This window comes from Melozone crissalis, unplaced genomic scaffold, assembly GCF_028551555.1.
Source record: "Melozone crissalis strain CALT ecotype California unplaced genomic scaffold, PUWL_Pcris_2 ptg000023l_1, whole genome shotgun sequence".
NCBI lineage: Eukaryota > Metazoa > Chordata > Aves > Passeriformes > Passerellidae > Melozone > Melozone crissalis.
Window position 1 is genome coordinate 18,636,037 of NW_026535801.1, and position 21,620 is coordinate 18,657,656.

A 21,620-nucleotide genomic window follows, 5' to 3' on the forward strand; every position below is an offset into this window, starting at 1 on the left:
CCATTTCCAGCTGGTGCCTGCTATTGCAGCTCAAAGGAGAGGACTGTGAAGTGATATTAGTGCTAGCCTCAAAGCACATTTTTAGTTTAGACAAGGACTCTTCAATAACAGAATTCCTTAAGTGTCTATTCAAGGTATTAAAAAAGCTCTGAACTTGAATTGAATCTTTTGGATTGTAGGCCAGTCATTAGCATGACAAAGCATTAGCTTTGTCTCCATCTCTTGTGTTCAGAGTTTAGGTGTATTTTCCAATTTATTGCAAAGCTTCTTGTAGAGAAAGACAAGGACTTTTGCAGTGTCATCCACTTGCAGCATTGAAAAAGGTAGTTCAGGAAAAGCTCCATTTTGGATGGCTGTTTGGCTGCCACAGCAGTAAACGAAACAGCTGCCCTTGCAAATAACTGTTCTTGAGTTTGATCCATTTGATTCAGATTTTCAAAGTCTTACTTTTGAAAATTTTGTGAAATGATTCACACTTCTCAGACTTCAGCTTCAGTGTATTCCCAACAGCTTGGCCAACACCACAGACACACATGGATTCCACATGTACTGTGCAATTCCATGTCGTCCAACATTCTGTCATTCTGTACATGCACATTGATTAGACCTGCTCTGGTCTTGAATACCACTGCAATGCACTCACACTTCTCACTGGGAGCAGATAGGGATTTAAGCAGTGCAGCATTTTTGTGCTTCATCCAAGTAGATGTCATCTGTGCAAAACTGGCACCGAAATAACATTTTTAAGAATTGCTTAAATCATAATATTAAGATATTAGATATTTTTCTTCATCAAGATGCAGCTTGGATAGCAGAAACTTAAATTTATCTACAAGTTAAAGTACAAGCAGAGAGGAAATGAGCTGGAAAAAAATATCATGTACATGTCTTCACCTGATCACATAAATCACTCGCTTGACGTTATGGAAAAGTCAGTGGCACTCTGCCCACAGAAGAGTCACAAGGCTATGTATATGTGCACATAAATATAGTAGCTGCAGACTGAGCTACTTGCTCTGCATATTTACTCTGTATCTCTCACAAGCTTTTCCAAAATGGAATGAAGACAAGTATCAAACATCTTATGGATCCTATGCAATTACCTTTCCCAACTAAGCCCCTCATTATGTGTTATTTAGATTTAGAGATGTCATAGAAAATACTGTATTTCTACCTGTACTCACATTCAGAGGACTGAAAAAGTACTTATCAGATGTCCATCCCCTTCTTCCCCCCAGATTATAAACCCCCTAAAATTAATGTTCTTTTCTAAAAGCTGGAATGTTTTAGCATGGCATATATGATTTCCTATTTGGAAATTCATTCTGTAAAAATGAAAGTGTAGAATTCAATTCTTTCTGATCTTGGATGCTCATCATATTTAAAGTTTTGGGTTCTTTTTGCTTTTCCCCGATTATTAGACTAGGAGAAAAAAATAATATTTAAGGGTTTTTCCTCTTGATTCACAAAACATAACTCAGGAAAAAAAAAGTTTTGATGTTTCTTTAAATAGTTCATGGGGCAAATCAGAAATCTGTGTATCTCTTCTTACTTATGATTTTCTTACAAAATAGTAGAAAGTGGTGTTTATAAATAAATAAAGATCTATCAGCTTTCTTTGGCCAATGAGTCACACAGCTTTTGCTTCAAGTGTTCCCAGAGAATGGATCCATTGTGAAAAATGGTAAGTGTGCTTGTTTCTTTTCATTTTACAGATCATAGATGTCTGCAGATTTGTTAAAAGGTTTCCAAAATTGATGAAATATATGCATCTAATAAATGCTAAGGACTGTCTCAATGTTAGATAGAACTTGTTCCCAGTACCATGATGTTAATTACTGTTTTGTGGAAGGAAATAGAACACTTAATCAGTATGTTCCTTACTCTAGGTGCAGGTTTTGTTAGTAAGGCCTGCTCTCTAAATTAAGTGCTGAGAAGGCAAATGTTTCTCTTTCTTCCTTGTTCCATGTATGTAAGTGTATGCAGATGATGCATAAAGAAATAATACACAAGGAAATCTTGTCAGAAGTGACTTGTGTAAATCTCCTTAGGTATTTCAAAGGAGATGATTTAAGTGACTCCTATCAACATGAAGTTAGTGAATAGGAACCCTGGTAATGCACAGTTTCCAGTAAATTCTTCCCATATGAAACAGATAAAGTAATTTCAAAACTCAGTGCCTTAATTTTGTTTTCTATTTTGGAAGCAACTGAAAGTGCCTTCTTCAGAAACAATTTTTTTTGTGAGCAGGTTTTAGTTGCATTGAAAAAGGTAGAGGTATCTTACATATTCAATTACAGTGGATCAGATAAGCACCTGAAAAGGCAGCAGCCTTTCAAAAGCCAGTTGCAGCACACAAACGTGGATATTCTTGTGCACACAATTCAATTAATAGCCTGTGTTAAAGGTTCTAAAATTTTGGTTGCAAAGTACTGTTTGTAGTATTAGCAGGGAAAGAGAAATTGATAAGGGTGGTGGAAATGTGATTTGATTTTAAGTCATGATTTGGTGGTTTAACAGTTTAGAATTTTTTAGTTATTTTTAAGCTTAAAGAAAGTGGGAGGGAGAACGGAAAGTAATTTTTTTCCAAAGTATACATGGAAAACTGGCAATTAAACAAGAATATAATATACAAAATATTTGGGATTCTGTTTTGTTGGTTTTATAAGAACTTAGGGCAGCATTTTTTAAGTGAGAAGTTTTATGTGAAGTTCTATTTCATTAGTCTCTTGGTTTGCATAGTTGATCAGAGGAGGGAGTAAAATGAAAATAGTAATTGAAAGGAGATATAATAGTTATTGTATAGGAAGGAACAGAAGTGAGAAGCAAGGGAGACAGCAAAAATGGAAGGAGAGAAAGGAATGGGAAAGGTACTTGGGTTTTTTTACACAGTTTGCAAATTAGCATTTATAGATAGACTAAGGGAACAGGAAAGAAAGCAGGATTTATGTTACATTGGATGTGCAGCTACTGCAGAGTACACTGGTGGAACAGCACTAGCAGTGTTTGACAAATAATGAACAACATTATTTGTCAAACACTGCTAGTGTTGTACCACCAGTGTACTCTGCAGTAGCTGAACAGTAAAGATCATCAATTTTTTTAAAAAGTATAAGGAAATTCCTCTTAAATTAGCACAGTAAAAACTTCCTTAGGTGGCACTTTGAAATTTTAAGCGTTCAAGAAAGAATTTATTTTGTCTTTAAACTCTGACAAGAGTCTTCAGCTTTCAAGGTATCTTCATGTGGACCTTATTAAAGCAGCTGCATGGCTCAATTCATTAGGATTGTTATAATTAATCAAAGTGATTCACACAGAGATTGCAGGTGTCCACACCACAGTGTTTCACTGTGTTAAATATCGCCTGCTACTCCTTAAATGTGTGGTGGCCTACAATCTATTATATGTACTAAACATTGGCAATACGGAGTTTATACTTCAAGCAGCAGCAGACTAAAGCAAATATTGAAATTTTCATAACTCTGCCCAATTTAATGGTCTTCCTGACCAAAAAGTCTTTTTCATTATCTGGATCTGATTTTTGTTTCATGCTTGAGCAAAGAAATAGTCATTTTTACCAGCAGTGTCTTAGCTACACATGAAGTAATCCTTCTGATTTTTCTTGTGGATGTGCTATGTGATACAAAACATTTAGAAATCATGTGATATCAATGTGACAGAAGGTATGCAGGATAAGTAATTCATATTTCCTTGAGGACAAGATAAATATTCCACTGTTTTGAAATTTTACTTCTGTATTTAAAGCAAAAAAAAATGGAGAAGGTATAAACTTTTGTTGGAATAGAAACAGATTATTAGAAGTAATTGTAAAAGTTAAAAAAAAAAGAAGGAACTTATTTTTTTAAATGCAGCATATCTGTATTTGAATGCAGGAAATTTTTTTTCCTTGTAACTATTATTGTTACCACTCATTGTTGATTTAATGGAAATACAATATGAAAATATGGAAATGGAAAATGTAAATATGAAGTTCTGACCATCTCAAAATTTCAAAATTACAAGTTTTATATTTCTGTAATTTCAAAATGATCATATGTTCATAAACTTTTATATTTTTTTGTTTGATTTTGACATCATCATTAAGCAGGCTGCATTTTTTAAGTTTGCAAATACTAGCCTGTGTTTTTCTTCAAGTTTGAATTTTCACTATATAAGTGTTTAACTAGAGAGAAAAACAACTGTATGCTAATTTAGCAGGCCTCTGTTTAGAAATAGACATTTTATACTCTTTACACAAGTTTCTTTAGATATTTTTAATACATTTTTTTAATACAAGCTAGCTTGAGCTCCCCCTCATTGCAGAGAGTTGCATTTGGTGTCATACTAAGTCATGTACAGAGTGATTAGGCTCTGTGAAATCTATTTGCAACAAGAAATTAAAAATAAGCCGTACTACTCTGACTTTCAGCCACTGTGAGAGTTCAGGTAGTACCTGTGTAGTGACTGTTCCTGCAGTGTGTGTTGCTGTTGGTACTGCTGCGTGCCAAGAGTAGCCATGAAGTTGCCACTTTATGGGATGGATGAATTGACTTTCAGATCAAATTTCTGAAGTTATTTTTTGAAAATGCAGCACTATGTAATTCCTTACTTCTTTCAGATCTGCAAACTATAACATTAGGACTCCCTTGCAGGAATCATAGCAGTGAAACCCTCTCTCTCTCCCCTTGGCATTTTCTGCCTCTCTTGCTGGAGATTTCCTTCAGGTTGTTTTCAAACCCAAGTGCAGCTGATAGCAGAAAACTCCAATCTGTGTTTACTTATCTGGGTGCTCTCAGGGAGGTCCTTTTCCATGTGGAGCTTGGTAACCGCAGACTGAAGTCTCGTTTTACCAAACCAGCAAAGCACATGCTTGATTTTAAGTAGCAATTTTGAGTAGTCTTATGTGCCAGTTATGTGCTTAAAGAGTTTGCTAGATAGGCAGGAATGGAAGCAGGCAAACGAGGTGGTGTGGTGAAACACCTCCCATTCCAGCCATAAACAAGAGTAGTCTCCTAGCTCTGATGTCTGTTTCAGAAGCAGCCTCTCTAAAAGCACAAATAGCTGCATAGTGACAAAGCTGGACTACTGAAGTTCACAAGCCAATATGCTTTCCATGGCCTGAGGTCTGCACAAGGCCTACACAGGTCTAGAAAAAAGCTGTTAGACTTAAAATCTCCTTTCTTAAAAATGACAGAATTTGTCCATGTTAATTTACTTTAGCAAAATTGGTGTTTCTGCACATTGTATGCTACTGTTTGTTATGCTTAACTGCTTGGAACATCCAACAGAAAAATTGTGAAGGAAACAAAAACAACCCTAGAGAATGAAATCTATATATTAACAAACAAAATTTTACAATTCAAAGTTAGAGGGGAAAAAATAGTTTAAATGGTGTATTCTAATAGTGCAAGTGCAGCCACTTGTCTGAGCTCAGCTTACTTATTTAGTCTGGTGATTGACATATGCATTTGGTGTGGCTTCTTGGATGTTTTATAATGAAAGAAAGTAAGGCTGAATCTCACTTGTCCATATGCCCTGTAAAAATGCTTTTTTATTACTTTCTTTGTCTTGTGATTATGAATTGCAAAATTTACAGTGTAAACTGCACTTGGTAAACTAAACTGAATTATAAATCAAAAGCTTTGGAACGGCTGAGGTTTCCTCAGTGAATCCCTTTTGTGCCTCTAAAATTAGCATTGTCAATCAAAACCAACAGGTGGTGTATGGTTACAGAGAGTGAATCCCCTCTCCCAAGAAACTTTCTTTCAGGAAACCAATCAGAATGGGCACTGACATGATGAGGCAGACATGTCAGCAGAGCTGGGGTATATAAAGCGAAACAACTATGTTAGCACTTCTGAGCAGTCGTGCATTCCCCGCCTCGCCTCGGGTGTAGGGATTGCAAAAAAACAAAACTACACTGTCAAGACGGTGTAGTTTTGTTTTTATGAGTAGAGGCTCTTCAATTCTCATGCTGGGATTGTCTAAAAAAATCTTACTCTGGATAAGGACGTCGTTCAAGAAGATTTCGTTGGGCTTAGCCCACTCTTGCAGGCACTTTGAGAGATCAGGTTAGTAGCATGTTTCTGCTGGTGTAATAAGTGTTTTATCAGTCATTAATAATTCTGATACAATCTATTATTTATAAATTTTCTCACAGGGGGTTGTAGATTTCAGGGTATAGACATGAAACACTTAAATGCTCTGTCAAGGTTATAGCCTTAATTTCTGGAGTAAGTTTTGATAACTCTCAGCAAAAAGATTTCTTTTCCAGGGTATTTTATTGCTAAAGACCACATAAATTAGGATTTTAAAAGTGCATGGAAACATGTGCTTAACTTAAAAACTCCTTTCTGTTGGGAGTGTTCAAGGTTATGCTGCTGAGAGATAAACTGAGAAGCTCCAAGAATAGCTCTGATAAAATGCACATGGTATCAGCTAAGTGCTGATGACTTTTTAAGGAAAACAACTGCTAAGGTATCAGTTACACGGCAGCTCTGGAACACTTGTCTGCTGTCATTCATGGCTGCAAAGGTTATTTCTGGAACATGACATTTTAGATGCATACTTTCAATTCTAATTATACAAGAAGCCTTATAAGATCACATCTTCATCACCAGAATTTGCTTGGACAATGAAATATAGAAACTTTGTGGGATCTCGATAGAAATTATTCTCAATTAAATTATTTCTGTTCTCCTCTGGAAACTACATATATATATATATATATAGGAGCTTTCATAATGTTTAATTGTATTGCAAAATTATTCCCATTTATTTTAGCTGAGCTTCAAAACATAGTCATAATTGAACCTGAAAATTCCAATTCATTTTCCAGTTCTGCCTTTATGCTCTTATTGCATGTATGCATCAGGCCCTGATTTCTATGAAGGAACCCAAGTAATGAAGAATTTTCACCCCTGTGAGAGGTAGAATAAATTTGACTCATAGTGAAAGAAACTTCACTTTCTCATTTTTAATTTAACCTTGGGACTGTCACAAAATTAGGCACAAGAGCAAAAGTAAATGGAAGTAAATGAGTATATGAGTAAGTTTGCCTTGAAATATTGTGGGATTTTTCTGTTGGTTGATACCGGATATGCTCTGAGGGATTTTTTTAATAAGAAAAAATGTAACTTTAATGGATGTATGATAATGTTAAGAAAATAGTAGCTACCTTTTTAAAAACTGTACAATTCAACATCAGTTAATAAATAGATCATGAAAATATAAAATATCAACACACAAGCTTTTCTAGTGGCAGTGTGTTATTTCAAAGATCTTGTGGCATATCAAGAGAAAGCAAACTTTCTTTCAGATTTCATATGGCTTTGCAGTTGTTCAAGCCATCAGTGTCAGTGGCTACTTTATATCCTAGCTCACATTTCGAAGGTGGCTATCTTTCCATACTCAAAATTCCACGGAGATACTCTCTAAGAAAGAGGAGAATTTTATATGCATCTTTATTGCCAATATGCTTCTGTAAAGTGAAATTATTCACTATTTACAGAGTGATTTTAAAATAGAGTCTTTTGGGTTTTTTTGCATTATTGCATTATTAATAATGAAAAATTTATTAATATTATTATTTATTATTAATGATTTATTAATAATGCATTATTGGCATTATTAAGCTAACTACATTGTAGATTTCCACATTTCTTTCAATTGCTTCTTAGTGACCTAGTTGTCTTGTCATTGCAGAATGCAAATATTTTGCACCAGCAAAATATTTTTTAAAATTATACAGGGTAATTTTTTCCTGTCAGATAAAACAAGTTAGTAGACAAAGAGAGGCAGCCTGAATGACCTGTGGAAGGTCACACAGTGAGTCAAGCAGAATTTTGTCTCCTGCTGCATACTTGCAGTGCCAAAGCACAGCTCCACTAAATATGGTGGTTTCCCATCCAATTCAGCCAAACATGTTCCAAGAGTAATTTGCAATACACATTTGTCAAAACCCACAATATTTGCATTTCACCAGGTTGTTCTCAATTAAAACTGAGAAGAGTAAATTGTTCAGAGAATAGTTGCATATGTTCTTAAAATCTTGCAAGAAGTTTTATAATAACATCTTCACCATTGATATCTAATGATGGGGTTATTTTGCTTGCAGAGTGCCTGTAAAGATGACGACGAAAGCACCAACATTCACACAGCCGTTACAAAGCGTTGTGGCACTGGAGGGTAGTGCCGCAACCTTTGAGGCTCATATTAGCGGTAAGGCTTTGATTCATTCTTCCAAGATTTGCTATCGTTTCGCACTAATTTATTTTCTAATGTTTATGATGAGAAAAATGATGACACTTTTCATAGATCATAATCTGGTATGAATGGGTCAAGATGAGTGCTGAAATGTGGATATATATCCATATCATACCATGCTGAACTGCTCCTTGAAATGTATATGCCTAAAAATACGTACTGTGCTAATAAGGGAACTTCATGTGGCTGCAGAAACAATAACCTCATTTGGATGATGACTGGGCAGAATTAGAAGTCAGGATGCAAAAAATAAGATTTATGATAGTTCTTCCAAGACCTTTTGTTAAGCTTTACTCTAGCTAAGCAAGCTCTATTTCTGCTTCCCTTAAGTTTCTGCCCTTAAGTTTACTTAATTCCAGAGTTCTAGGAGGGGGATTAAAAGCACAAAGTCTAGGCCCAACTGGCCACTGAAGAGAAACCCTCGTGTGCTAAAAAATAGATGTGTAAGGTGATCATGATGTTAGCACAAGGCTGGATCAATATCAATTGCCTGTGCAATTTAAAGATGCTGTGCAATTTAAAGGATACTGGATTTCTCTAGTCTACATACTATTCAAACACCCTATCTTGTGCAAAACTCCAAGCAAACCCCTGAGATAGCATTACCAGAGACCCAACACCCTGTTCTAAGAGTGTCTCTGACCTCGGCAGTGACTAAGGAGAAATGACATGTGCTCCTGCTGGTGGAATTATATTGTCTTACAGGCATTAGCAATGTGATGATCCACATACCATAAAGCACTACTCAGATGCTCTGTGACAGGTGCAAACACATGATCTGTGCAACTATAAAGATCTCTGACATCTATGGTCCATGTATTTCATCCCTTGGTCATTTTGCATGACACTGGCTCACACATTTGGTGTTTGAACATGTCCTGCAGTCTCCATCCATGACACTTTTCCATGCCATATTCTATTATTTGGCCCTTATTCTTCAGTTAATTGCCCTGGTTTTCTCTTCTTGCTTCTACACTGTAAATTTTCTGTGAACTTTTTTTCACTTTTACAATACTTATTGGTATTAGGAATACCTAAAAATATCATCAGAAAAAGTTAGGAGGCTAATGTTATTATTAAATGTGTGATTTTGGCTAATTTCATTTGTATGATATTACGGAGTACTTGGGAGGGGAACTTGATTTCTTACCAAGAGAAGATACAGCAGTATTTCTAATAGCATATGCCATATTTGTGTGTTAGTCTCAAATATCTTGTGAGTCAACCTCTTGTTAGGTTTTTTTCACACTGTGAGATTCTGGTATATCCTTCCTGCCCTAAAAACACCCTCCTGGTTTGAAAGATCTGACAGTGGCTTGGCATTTAGTTTTCTGCAGCATAAAAGTCAGGAAAGGCTTTTACCATAACTAATTGCATAAATAAAGGACTACATAGCTTTATCCTGCTGTAATATCTACCCTTTCTACCTGCAATGAATTACTGTGAGTTTAAAAATAAGAATTTTTCTCTATCTCTAAAAACACTGGTCTATTATAAAGAAGTCAAGTATTAATACACAGCTACAGTTCAAATATGAAGAGCTCAGTTAATCTAAGAGTATCAAGGAGAGCTTAGCAACCACCTGAGATGTAATTTTGCTGTGTGTAAACTGGAACAAATGAACTGTGCTGCTGTATTAGAATGTGAATTAAGTGTCACATTATAAAGGGATGATATCAGATGAATAAACCCAGCATGTAACAGAAAGCACAGAACACACAAACCCTGTTATTAAAAGCAGTAAATGCCAGGGCAGCCAGGACACTGTCACAGGAGGAGTCCTACTGGGTCACCAGTGACTGAGTCATGAGACAAGAAAGTCAGAACTGTTGCTGGCATTAGAACAGTGCCAAGCTCATGTCTCCACAGTACTGATCAAGTTCGAATTTTTTCATAAAGAATTAACCTATGCACTACTTACCTTTCTTGAGCTGGTATTTTCAGGTATTACCCAGTGCAAGACAACCTTTTCATAGTGCTTGTTTTTGAAAGCAGCACACAGATCATACACAAGTTGGCAGTCCCTTTCACATCGTTGTCAGGAGAATCTTACCGAATTCAATTGCTTAAGTGGTGAATTTGAGGCACTACAGGTCGATTTTCTTCTTTTTTGGTATTAAAGTTCAAAAAACCTCAAGGACAGTTTTAAAATGAAATACGATTGTTCTTATCATTAACAGTCAAATCATAGTGTATTTGGGACATGTAGAAGTAAAACCCTACTCTATATAGACTGGGCACATTTATCTATAATCTGAGTTAGATCTTACCTAGCTCTGTGACCTGGGGCTAGCAGAGTGCTAGGAAATTTGTGGAGTTGAGTTTTAAATATAAACTTGGGCTCAGATTTCTAAAATGGCTTCTAGCTTTGGATGCCTTGTACATAGCAGTTTGAGACATCAAAATAGACTCCATTTTAAAAGTGCAGGCCTTTTTCAACCTGCCACAGAAACTCCCATTTTTGCTGATCATCATATAATACCACCGCAAAAGTTCAAATAGAACTTTTGAAATATTTCATGAAATTCACTACAGAGGACGTGTTTTGAAGGATTGCCTAGCTTAAAATATTTTTAAACTAATTTTCACTAATATTGAAGACACATAGTTCTGAATGAAATCACTGGTGTCTGCTGCACACTCTAAGTTGATGATGATAATGCCCAAGTTGCCCTACACCAATAGCACAAAATTGAATTAGACCATCCCATCAGGACTGTTTGATAACTTCCATCTGTAAATTGACAATGCTTAAAGCTACTTTTACTCTTTTGATTTCCAATCCTCCCTAAAACTGTCCACATTTTCTTTCTCTCTGTGTGTATGTTCATTTTACATTTCTCTAAATATCAGTGCTTTACTGTGAATCAGATTTTAAACTTTCCTAACCAAGTCTGATGGGACTGCAGTGAACCAATGAAAGCCTCAATCTACATATCAGCTTCTCTTTCACTTTAGTCTCACACAGTCATTTTCCTTGCACATCAAATTCCTTAATAATTTATTTGGTTTATAGGAAGGATACTCTAGAAAGGAAGCAGAATTATGTGCCCCTGGGGCACAGACAATAGAATTGGGAAAATTAATTCAAGTCTCAGATCTCATTTCTTAGCCTCCATGCAGTGCAACTGTTGATTTGGGTTGAGTGGAGAAAAACATGAAGTGAATTTGGGAGGATTTTAATTTTGAAGAAATTATGTTCTAGAACTACAAAAAAGACTTTGAGCTGGAACCTGTTCTCCTTATGTGTGTGGTTCATATAAGAATTTTACTTGTTCATCAAATGGTTTTAAGTTACTCAATAAATTTGGCTGAGTAGAACACTGAGAAGACAATTTCCACAGGCAATCTCAAATCACAGTTTAAAACAAAAAATCAGCTGTTGTTAAAACTGAAATTTTTCTGACTCCAAGACTCTTGTTCATGACCCTGATAAAATAGAATAATATATTTGAACAACAGTTGATTCCAGGTGACTGCTGTTGATCAAACTCAAAAAATTGCAGAAAAAGAAATTAAAACCCCCAAAACTTTGCTGGCATTTGATTTTAATGTCTACAGCAGTCACTTTTTCTATCACTTCATTTTCTGAAACCATAGTAGTTTTAGAACATATGCTTTATTTGGTTGGAAGTACTGATGTTTACATTATCTCCAGACTATTGGACTGCATAAATATGCTAGCAATAATCAATCCTACTTAGATAGTAGCAAATACATTTTAAAAATACCTCACATGAATTAATTCATTCTCCTCCTGAATTTGATGAACTTCTATTTCTTAGTAAGATTGCTAAACACTACAGTTTTCTCATTATTCAAGTGATTTACTAAACACAGGAGCCAGTGCAGCTGCCCTATTGCTCTGTGCATTTTAGAGACCTTTCTAAAACCAAATTCCTTTGCTACTGTGCCTCTGGACATATATCTGCACCTATGGCATTATGCTCCACCGCAACTGTGTATACATGGTAATTTTTTATGTCTGGCATTTCATAATGTCTTGATCTCCATTTGTCTTCCTTTTTCTGCAGGTTTCCCAGTTCCTGAGGTGAACTGGTTCCGGGATGGCCAGGTTCTCTCTGCTGCAACTCTGCCCGGTGTGCAGATCTCGTTTAGTGATGGCCACGCTAGACTGGTGATCCCCACCGTGACAGAAGCCAACAGCGGGAGATACACTGTGCAAGCCACCAATGGATCTGGGCAAGCGACTAGTACTGCTGAGCTGCTGGTCACAGGTACTCACAGCTACAGAAAGGCCTGCTACCAGTCTGAGGGATGATTGGAAATAGTTCAGATTTCAAGTACATGATCAGCAAAAAATAGCAAAGCACATTCCTTTTCCTAAAGCAGTCTAGAACTCAGCGTGCGTTCTCACCAGTAACGTCTAACAGTGTCCTTTACATTTTAACTGTATCAAGTTTAATCTTGATCTCACAAACTCTTATTCATGATTACACGACTTAAGCATCTGGCTCAGCCCTTATACATGTAGCTCCTTACAGTCTGTCATGCTGGCTACATTGAAATTGCCCATAAAAGAAAGGATGAATTTCTGCAGGATGGAGCCATTAATGGTATCAATGATATTTAACAGAACAAGTCACATAAAGGTCCACACCAAAAGACTGTGTTTAATGCCTATGGTTACAAGCAATATATCTGTAATTCTAGAAACATTTGCAGTCATATGTGTAATCAAAAATAATATTTTGCATGTTTCAGAAGGTACTATCATCTGTCAATAGCCCATGAAGAAGAAATAGACCTCACACACTTCTAGTAATGAAAGTATCTAGTACTTGCCATTCTTTTTAACAGACACTATTGTTTTTCTGTTTACTTCTTTAATAAAAATGCAGCTGCAACAGCACCACCAAACTTCTCACAACGACTACAGAGCATGACTGCAAGACAAGGAAGTCAAGTTCGACTTGACGTGAGAGTGACTGGAATCCCTACACCTGTGGTGAAGTTCTATCGGGATGGAGTAGAAATTAAAAGTTCCCCCGATTTTAAAATTTCACAAGAAGGAGACCTTTACAGCTTAATAATTGCAGAAGCATATCCTGAAGACTCCGGCACCTATTCTGTAAATGCCACAAATAGCGTGGGACGTGCTACTTCAACAGCTGAATTGCTAATTCAAGGTAACAGAGCTGAAGCTGCAGGCCATGAAAATCAGAGCATTAATGGTAGTCGTGCAATATGCACCACTTCATAGCAGTTATATCAATAAGTTAATTTAACATATCTTTCTCAAGAATTATTAACTTGCTGTAAAAAAAACAAAACAGTGTCTTTGATGAAATTTGCCAAAGATTTTTGTCTGAGATTTAAAAAGACCTTTTCTGCAGAATGGGTCTTCTTTAAGCAGGGGATATAGTTGATGGGAAAAGTGTGGGACACCTTGAGTTGTTCTCATTTTGGTCTGCAAATCTCTCAGAGTTTTAGTTGTAAGTTGGCTTTGATAGAATAGATAAATTAGACTCCGTAGCTGTACCTAGTCTTGTGAAGGAGGCTGGTAAGGATAAGGACAGTTTTTAGAGAATTGTGGCAGGAAAACATGCTACCCAGAGCAGTCTTGCTTGGATTTCACCTCAGACAGGCTTAGAGACTCTGTAGTCATATAAGATCTGATATGAAGAATCTACAATGAATGTATTTTGTTCTGCTTAGAGGTTTTTTTCTAATGACTTGGTAATGCAGTAATATTGTTTCAACTGTTTTCACAACTATCTGTCTGTAGATATTGAAGGCAAAAAAGATGGTTGTTTAATTATTTTTCTGTTGAATATGTAAATTTTTTATATAATTGGAGTTGTCAATTCATTTATTTCTCTGTTTATTGATTGTTAACATATGCAATTCTTCTGACCACGTTTTCTTTCCAAAGGCGAGGAAGAAGCCGTTCCTGCTAAAAAGACAAAGACAATTGTATCGACTGCTCAGATTTCACAAACAAGACAAGCCAGAATTGAAAAGGTATAATTTTCAAAAACAAAGCAGGTATGGCTAAAATGTGGAGGATTTCTTCTGCAGTCCCTCACCCTAGTTTTCCTTTTCTTGTTTTTCATTGTAGAAGACAGAAGCCCACTTTGATGCCAGATCACTTACGAGTGTTGAAATGATGATAGAAGGTGCAACCACCCAACAGCTCCCACACAAGGCACCTCCACGAATGCCTCCTAGACCTACATCCAAATCACCAACCCCGACAACTGCTGCAAAAGCACAAATGGCACGACAGCAATCACCATCGCCCGTTAGACAATCACCATCACCTGTAAGACATGTCAGAGCACCAACACCTTCACCAGTAAGGTAAAATCACTATTCTTTTGGGCAGTATTGCTTTTGGAATCACTTTTACATATAGAAGTAATGCTGTAGAATGAGAGCACAGTATGAAATGAAAGAATGCACCGACTTAATAAGGACTGTTTGTTTTCTGATGGTGAGCTGTAATGTGCTACATCTGCCACTGTTACAGAAATGTGGGTCCCCTATGTAGACTTCTATCCCTGGCTGTAGAAATTCCCATTTGATTGCTCTACATAAAGCCAAAGTAGCACTCACAACTCAACTTCATGATGAAACAGAAAAAAACCAGTGGAGCAGCTGGCTCTTGATTATTTTAGATGAACAGAGAAAAGAGCAATGACACTGGTGAGTGGCAAACAGAATGAAGGGATATGTAAAAAATCTTGAGCTCGTGTTCCATGTATGTGCTGGTAATGACTACAGAAATATTATTTTGAAGGTAGGCAAGCTAAATGTGGTTATGGAAAAATGAAGTTTATCTCTGCTGTGTAGAAGGGCCAGAGAGGGAAAGTGAGTGATGTGAAGAGCAAGGCTCATGGTCTGGGTGACTCCATGAGGTCTGTGCTGAGGGGCAGGTAAAGCCAAGAGTGTTTTGGAAGTCCTGCAGTTGCAGTATCCTAAGTACCAGCATCATGGAGGGAATGTCTCCAAGCTGAATGCTCAGAAGAGCCCCATTTAAGTTGCCAGAGCTGGGTATGCTGGTGAATTTACCCCACTGATAATAACTTGCAAGGACAGGAATAAATGGATTGATCGCAACGAGCAGTAACTAACAAACTGCATAAATCAAAAAGGAATTCAATAGCGACATCTAGAGCACATATAGAACTAGAAATTTGCCCTCCCTTGCTAGTCAGACCCCTTTTAGACATTCAACACGTTAGAAAAAACTAAATCTAAAAATTAACATGATGCTGCTGCCCCCTACTGCTGCTATTTGTTAACGTTCTGTGGGAAATACAGCACAAAAAATTCCACTGAAAGAAATTCTAAGTTAGAAAGCCTGTTTAAGAATTTTGGAAAACGCTTTAAAACTGTCTGCTAGGATTAGGGCTGAACTTTTTGGAATATCAGAATTTAGAAACTAGCACTTGCCAAGTGGATATAAATTATTGCATCTGAGATCTGCACATGTAAGTGCAGGGAAAAATATTCAGCACTGATAAGAAATTTGCCTGGATTATGGGTACATATATGGACGACGCTGACAGTAAGATGTAGTACAGGACTACATCCAGTTGTTTTGCTAGGTGGTAGCTACATGACATTTTTCTCAAGATTGGTTACAATTATGATTTTGTCTCTCTTCAGAGACTGGACCATGACCGTATTATGTAGTATTTACAGCCTGTGAGCCTTTTGTATTATTCCTATTAGAAGAATTAGGATAGAGCAAATGCAAAATAATTTTTATATCTCAAATATATTTGGTTGACTGAAATTTCTTTTGCCACTTTTTCTTATTTCTTTTTGGAAACTAAGCTACTACAAAGACATGTTAAAGTTAAGAATGACAACAGTTAGGCATAATGTTATAAAAACAAGTTAGTGTAATTTACAAGTAGAACCTCTCAAAAACTGTTCTTAAAATGAAACTACACATTACTGGAGATACCTACATGGGGAGTGAGTTTAAGTTCAGGCTGAAGTTGTTTATACAATTATCATTCTGTGGCAGTAGATTAATGATATTGATACTGTATTTTTTTTTAATAGGTCCGTTTCTCCTGCTGGGAGAATCTCCACCTCACCTATTAGACCAGTGAAATCTCCCTCTCCAATCCGTAAACCACATGTAGTGACAACAGCTGGGGCTGATGTCCTTCCTCCTTGGAAGCAGGAAGGATATACTGGCACCATGGAAGCCCAGATGAAGGAAACGAGAGTATCCACAAGCACTACCCAAGTCACTGAGGAAAGATGGGAAGGGAGATACGGGGTCCAAGAACAAGTCACTGTTACTGGCACTGCTGCTGGCGAGGTGGCCGCTGGTGCTAGAGAGGTAAAGTCTCTTTCTGGAAAAAATACTGGGTTTGGTTTGTGTGGGGTCGCACCACTGCTGGATAGATCAGCTAAATGGACTCTGAGAGGCTATGTGTAAAACCTTGTGTGCATCTGCTATTGAGAGAGTCCTCCTGCAGATGTGGAAATGCTTCTTTGCAATATTCTGTCTCTGTACTGGTTTTGTGCTTCTTCTGAATGTATGCAAAATATGAAAAAATTGTCTTTTGATGTGACAAATATAGGTGAGAAAGGACAGTGAAAAAACAGCAGCTATTGCTACAGTTGTTGCTGCTGTGGATCAAGCCATGGTGAGAGAACCAGCTCCAGGTGTTGCAGAGCAAACTGCTAAAAGGACAGCAATGACTGCAGTCCACGTTCAGCCTGTTCATGAGCAGGTAGAAACAGAGCACAGATATTTCCCTTTATCCCTTCATTCAACACACAAACAAGGCATGATTCACTGTGAGGAATTAACAAGATGTTACCCAGTGCACTGCAAAAGCATGCATACTCATCTAGAACACCTGGACTTTAAAGGAGTGCTCAGGTTCATTTACACCATCCCATTCCATCATAACAAGATTGAACTAATTACTCTTTTTAAGTTGCTTTCTCTGAAAGTGATCCTCTATTCTCTCTTCTCCTTTATTCTCTAACACTATTCTTAGAATGATTACTTTTTTTCTCTAATATCTCATTTATAATTTCCCCACTAGAAATAACATAATTCTCCCCCTTAGTATTTTTTCTTTACTTGAATTCCTCTCTTATTTTTATTTCTCTTCTTATTTTGATGATCAAATTTTTTAAATGAATTTTAAGGCTTTGGTTTTTTTGTTTGTTGCTACAAAAATCAGATGAAAAAGGAGGCAATGATAGTAGTTACCAGTGATAAAACCACAAAACAAACAGTGATATCAAGAACTAGAGAAGGAATTGTAACTTCACAAGAACAAAGACACATCTCTCCTGAAAAGGTGAATACAGATTGTACCTGAGATTTTTTATGCCCTACCTTGTTCAAAAATCTGATATCTCATACAAATGACAAGCCTATGAAGAAGAAAAAAGAGATACTGTTATTATTTGTCCCTTTTATATATGTTCACTCTTCCATCTTACAGTGTATCTTTTTCCTGTCTCTTCTCTTCTCTGTGATTACTCTCTTTCACTTTTTATTTCACTTCCATTATTTATACCTAAGAATGTGATCGATAAAGTTGCAATAACTAAGACAACCTCTCTTTTCTCAAGCATTCTTGATAATTTAAAGAATCAACATGTAGAAAGCAGCTCTTAAATTTTGTTGGGGGCTGGGTGTGTCTGTGGGGTGTTGTTCTGATATTGTCTCTAAGCTTGCATTTGTTCTGCTTTGTCTGTTGGCAGAACAGGGGGTCAGGAAAAAAACGGAGCAAAAACTCATTCTGCATTGAAATCGATTTTGAAAACACAAATTATTATTTTTTTTAACATGTATTTTATCAGAAAAATGTGATTTACTGGAAGATGAGCTTTTATAGCCAATGTTTTATTTGCATTATAGTAGAAAAGCATGAGGAAGAAAGTGTAACCTCTCTTTAAAGCACTGAGAAACAGAAATCCACCTGGGCATTAATCTGAACTTAGCATTTGAAAGCAAAGTCAAATTCTTGTCAAACGAAAGTTTCATTAAATCTATTTTTAGTATCTTACACTTTCTCAAAGTGATCTTAATGCAGGACAGTTTTTCTCTGCACCAATTTTTTTAGTACTGCTTTCAGTAGCAAAACAAGCATTTGTGCAATGTTTTATTACTTTTATGTTCAATGTTTTGTACAAAGTCCGTTTATGTTTTTATTGTTGTTTCCAGACTAGACGATTTCAAAATACAGAATGTGACATCTTTGCTCTCTTTAATTTCTATGCTCTTTTCCAAATGTATTGAAATTCACGTACCTTATATTTTAAAATAAAAATTAAAAGTTTCTTATTTGTAAATGTTCAGGTGAGAAAAGAACCAGAGAAAACTCCAGTACCAACAGTAATAATTGCCACAGACAAAGCCAAAGAACAAGAAAGAATAACAAGAGCTACAGAAGAAATAACTACCAGACATGAACAAGTGCACATTGCTCAAGAACAGGTAAATAAATTGATATATTACAAACTAGGAAGTAGAAAGTTTCTTCTCTCATTCAAATAAAAATCAATGGAATATATAATGACTTTTCATTAACTTCTCTCAGCATATAAGACACGCTATAACTTGAGTATAAAGGTATTACTCCAATTCTGAAATCATGTTTCTTTCTTCTTGATATACATCTAGAAACATTATCCTGCTATCCAAAAATGTTGTGTAATCATGTCAACAGGCATAATCAATTACTATTATTTTTCTTTACCATAAAAAATAGATAAGAAGGGAAGAAATGAAACCTTCAGTACCTAAGGTAGTAATTACTACTGATAAACCTAAAGCACCGGTCATAATATCGAAAAGTAAAGAAAGAGTTGCCACCAAACAAGAACAAGTGAGCATAACACGTGAAAAGGTGAATAGCACTGTTTTAGCCATATTTGGCTTTATCCTTTCTTCTTTGCAAACCTCTTGTTTTCCTCAAAAAATACTAACTGTATATTTCCAGCTCATTTTTTCTAAGATTATTCCACTTACAAACTTTTAGACCTACAGCTAATTAGACTAAATTATTTCATCTTGATCTTTCTCTCTTGTTTTCATTAATAGGATACTCATAATTATCTTATGACTGATGTTTGGAGTGGACTGACTGACTCCTGAAATGCATTTTAACTTTTTTTTTTTTAATCATTACCTTTATTTAAATAGGTGAGAGGATATAACAATACTTATCACTATAATACAGAGATGTGTGTAGTGCACAAGGATCTAACCCTTCAACTCTCCTTCCCTCTTCCCATTTCAAAATGTTTTCTCATTGTTCAAATATCTTTCAAGACTGAATGTAACTGAAACTCTTATTTCTGCTATAAAAACTAGATTTAAAAGGAAGCTGAGAAAACTACTGTAGTTCCAAAAACAGTTGCCACTGCTAAAACTAAAGCACTAGTCACAGTGTCCAGAACTGGAGAAGAAATTACAGCCAATGCACTGCTACAATTTGGTTTATCTGCAAACCTTACATTTTATGACCTACTTTGGTACAACAGAATGGTCTCAAATTAATTCCTGAAAACCCATTCAGTGGGATGATTTTCAAGTAAAAGAGTCAGTAGGATTAAGTTTCTAGCACTGAAGGGGTTTATATCCCACCCTGCTAGGAAATGTAACACTTTAGGCTATAGTCTGATTTCTCTGTGACAGTCTCCTCTCAGCGGCTTTTAAGCAATATTTACTTATACAAATTTCTGATTCTGCAATCTTTTTTTCCATTTCCATTACAACCATGTAATTTCATGGTTGTCAGATGAAACAACTTCTCTTAATTGAGGTATGAATTGTTCTTTGTACAAAAGGTCTGTCCAGTTTGTTACTTATGACTATCAGACACTTGTTGGCACTGTTTGGTTCCAGTAGGATTCCCACAGTAGGAAAGATCCACAATACAGTCAGGAATTCTTACATGTGCAAGAAAAGCATAGTTGACAACAGCTGTTATTTAAAATCTATCTACCTACAGTGTGTACTTTCATAAAATACTTTTATAAAATATAAGTAAATGAGTGAAGCATATAAAACTCACTGAGACTCAGACTGCTAGGTGAGTTCAGTCCCTTGTTATATGATATAAACTTACGGCCAAATTCAAGTCAGTATAAAAAATTATTTGGAAAGCAACAGTAATACTGAATAAGAGGTCCCTGTTACCAAAACACTGCTTTAATAAGAAAACAAAATCCCTGTAAAGGATCACATTTTGGCCTCACCTAAATAATTTTACTTTAAGCTGGTAATGGTTTTGAAATCAGTATGAAATTATCTTTTAGGGGTTTTTTTCCCATTTTCAAGGCATACATATCATATGCTGTGTTGCTTTGTCCAGATCAGTTGTGACAGTAATAACAACCAGTAATAGTAGTCACTATTATCTACTGCTGGCTGACTGGGCAGAAGTTTGGACCCTAATAACAAAGTTGAAAAGTTGACAGTATTTATGAGTTATTAGGAAGAAATAGAAGTCCCAATACAAAATTATTATTTTCAAATTATCAGACATCTCAGTCTCCCTTCTTTTGTAAAATCCTTTAAAATAGATCAGTACTGAATTAACAGATATACCCGATGTAAAAATTTTTATGGGTCTGTTTCTTAGTAAATACATTCACAATAGATGCTAGATGCATTCTTTGCATCCACAAGAGTTATAGGGAGGTGATGAGCATACTTTAAAACTATGTGCACATTTACCTACCTGCATACTCCTAGACAAGTGGACACAAATGTGGCTGTAAAGTATTAGAATAAGTCTTGCAGACAAATATTGATATGCATAAAACACAGAAGCACAGATATATTCTGAATTTGCAGAGATAGCACTTAAAGAATATATTTGCATTGAATTTACTGATTCTTAAGTGTGTTTACAGGTGCATACTTTTGATCTTTTCATCCTGACTTTTGCAAAACCATACAACCTCTCTGTGGAATATACTCAACACTGTAACGGTTTGTCACATGTGCAAGTTTTCAATATAGTTATGAATATGTGTATAAATTCTGCTGATGTTATTTGCAGACTCAAGCTGGAATAAAGGCTGAAGCTGTAGCTACAGTCGTTGCAGCAGTTGATCAGGCACGTGTTCGATCACCCTGGCAACCAGAACTAGCAGATGAAGCTTATGTAAAGGAGAAAACTTTGGAATATGGTTATAAAGAGCACACTGTAACAGACCGTGGTTCTGAGGCCCCAGCAGAACGTCATGTTGTCACCAAAGAAGTCAAAACAGTCTATGTTCCTCCTGAGAAACATATCTCAACTCCTGAAAAGCAGGAAGTTCATATATCAAAAGAGGTTAGACTCTTTTTTTCCATTGCATTGTTTTCCAGGAACTCTGTCCCAGTAAAA

At 36.1% G+C, this 21,620-nt stretch overlaps 1 protein-coding gene across 1 annotated transcript in view; it reads left to right on the plus strand.

The window, feature by feature from the left end:
* Positions 1–8,129: 8,129 nt before the first annotated feature.
* Positions 8,130–21,620, plus strand: part of TTN (titin) — a 234,902-nt gene continuing 221,411 nt past the window's right edge. The window contains 12 exon segments of the mRNA XM_054277824.1: positions 8,130–8,220; positions 12,300–12,503; positions 13,128–13,415; positions 14,162–14,250; positions 14,348–14,589; positions 16,306–16,596; positions 16,841–16,988; positions 17,451–17,570; positions 18,578–18,715; positions 18,990–19,127; positions 19,595–19,707; positions 21,251–21,566. Of these exon segments, the coding sequence (XP_054133799.1) occupies positions 8,130–8,220; positions 12,300–12,503; positions 13,128–13,415; positions 14,162–14,250; positions 14,348–14,589; positions 16,306–16,596; positions 16,841–16,988; positions 17,451–17,570; positions 18,578–18,715; positions 18,990–19,127; positions 19,595–19,707; positions 21,251–21,566 (2,178 nt within the window).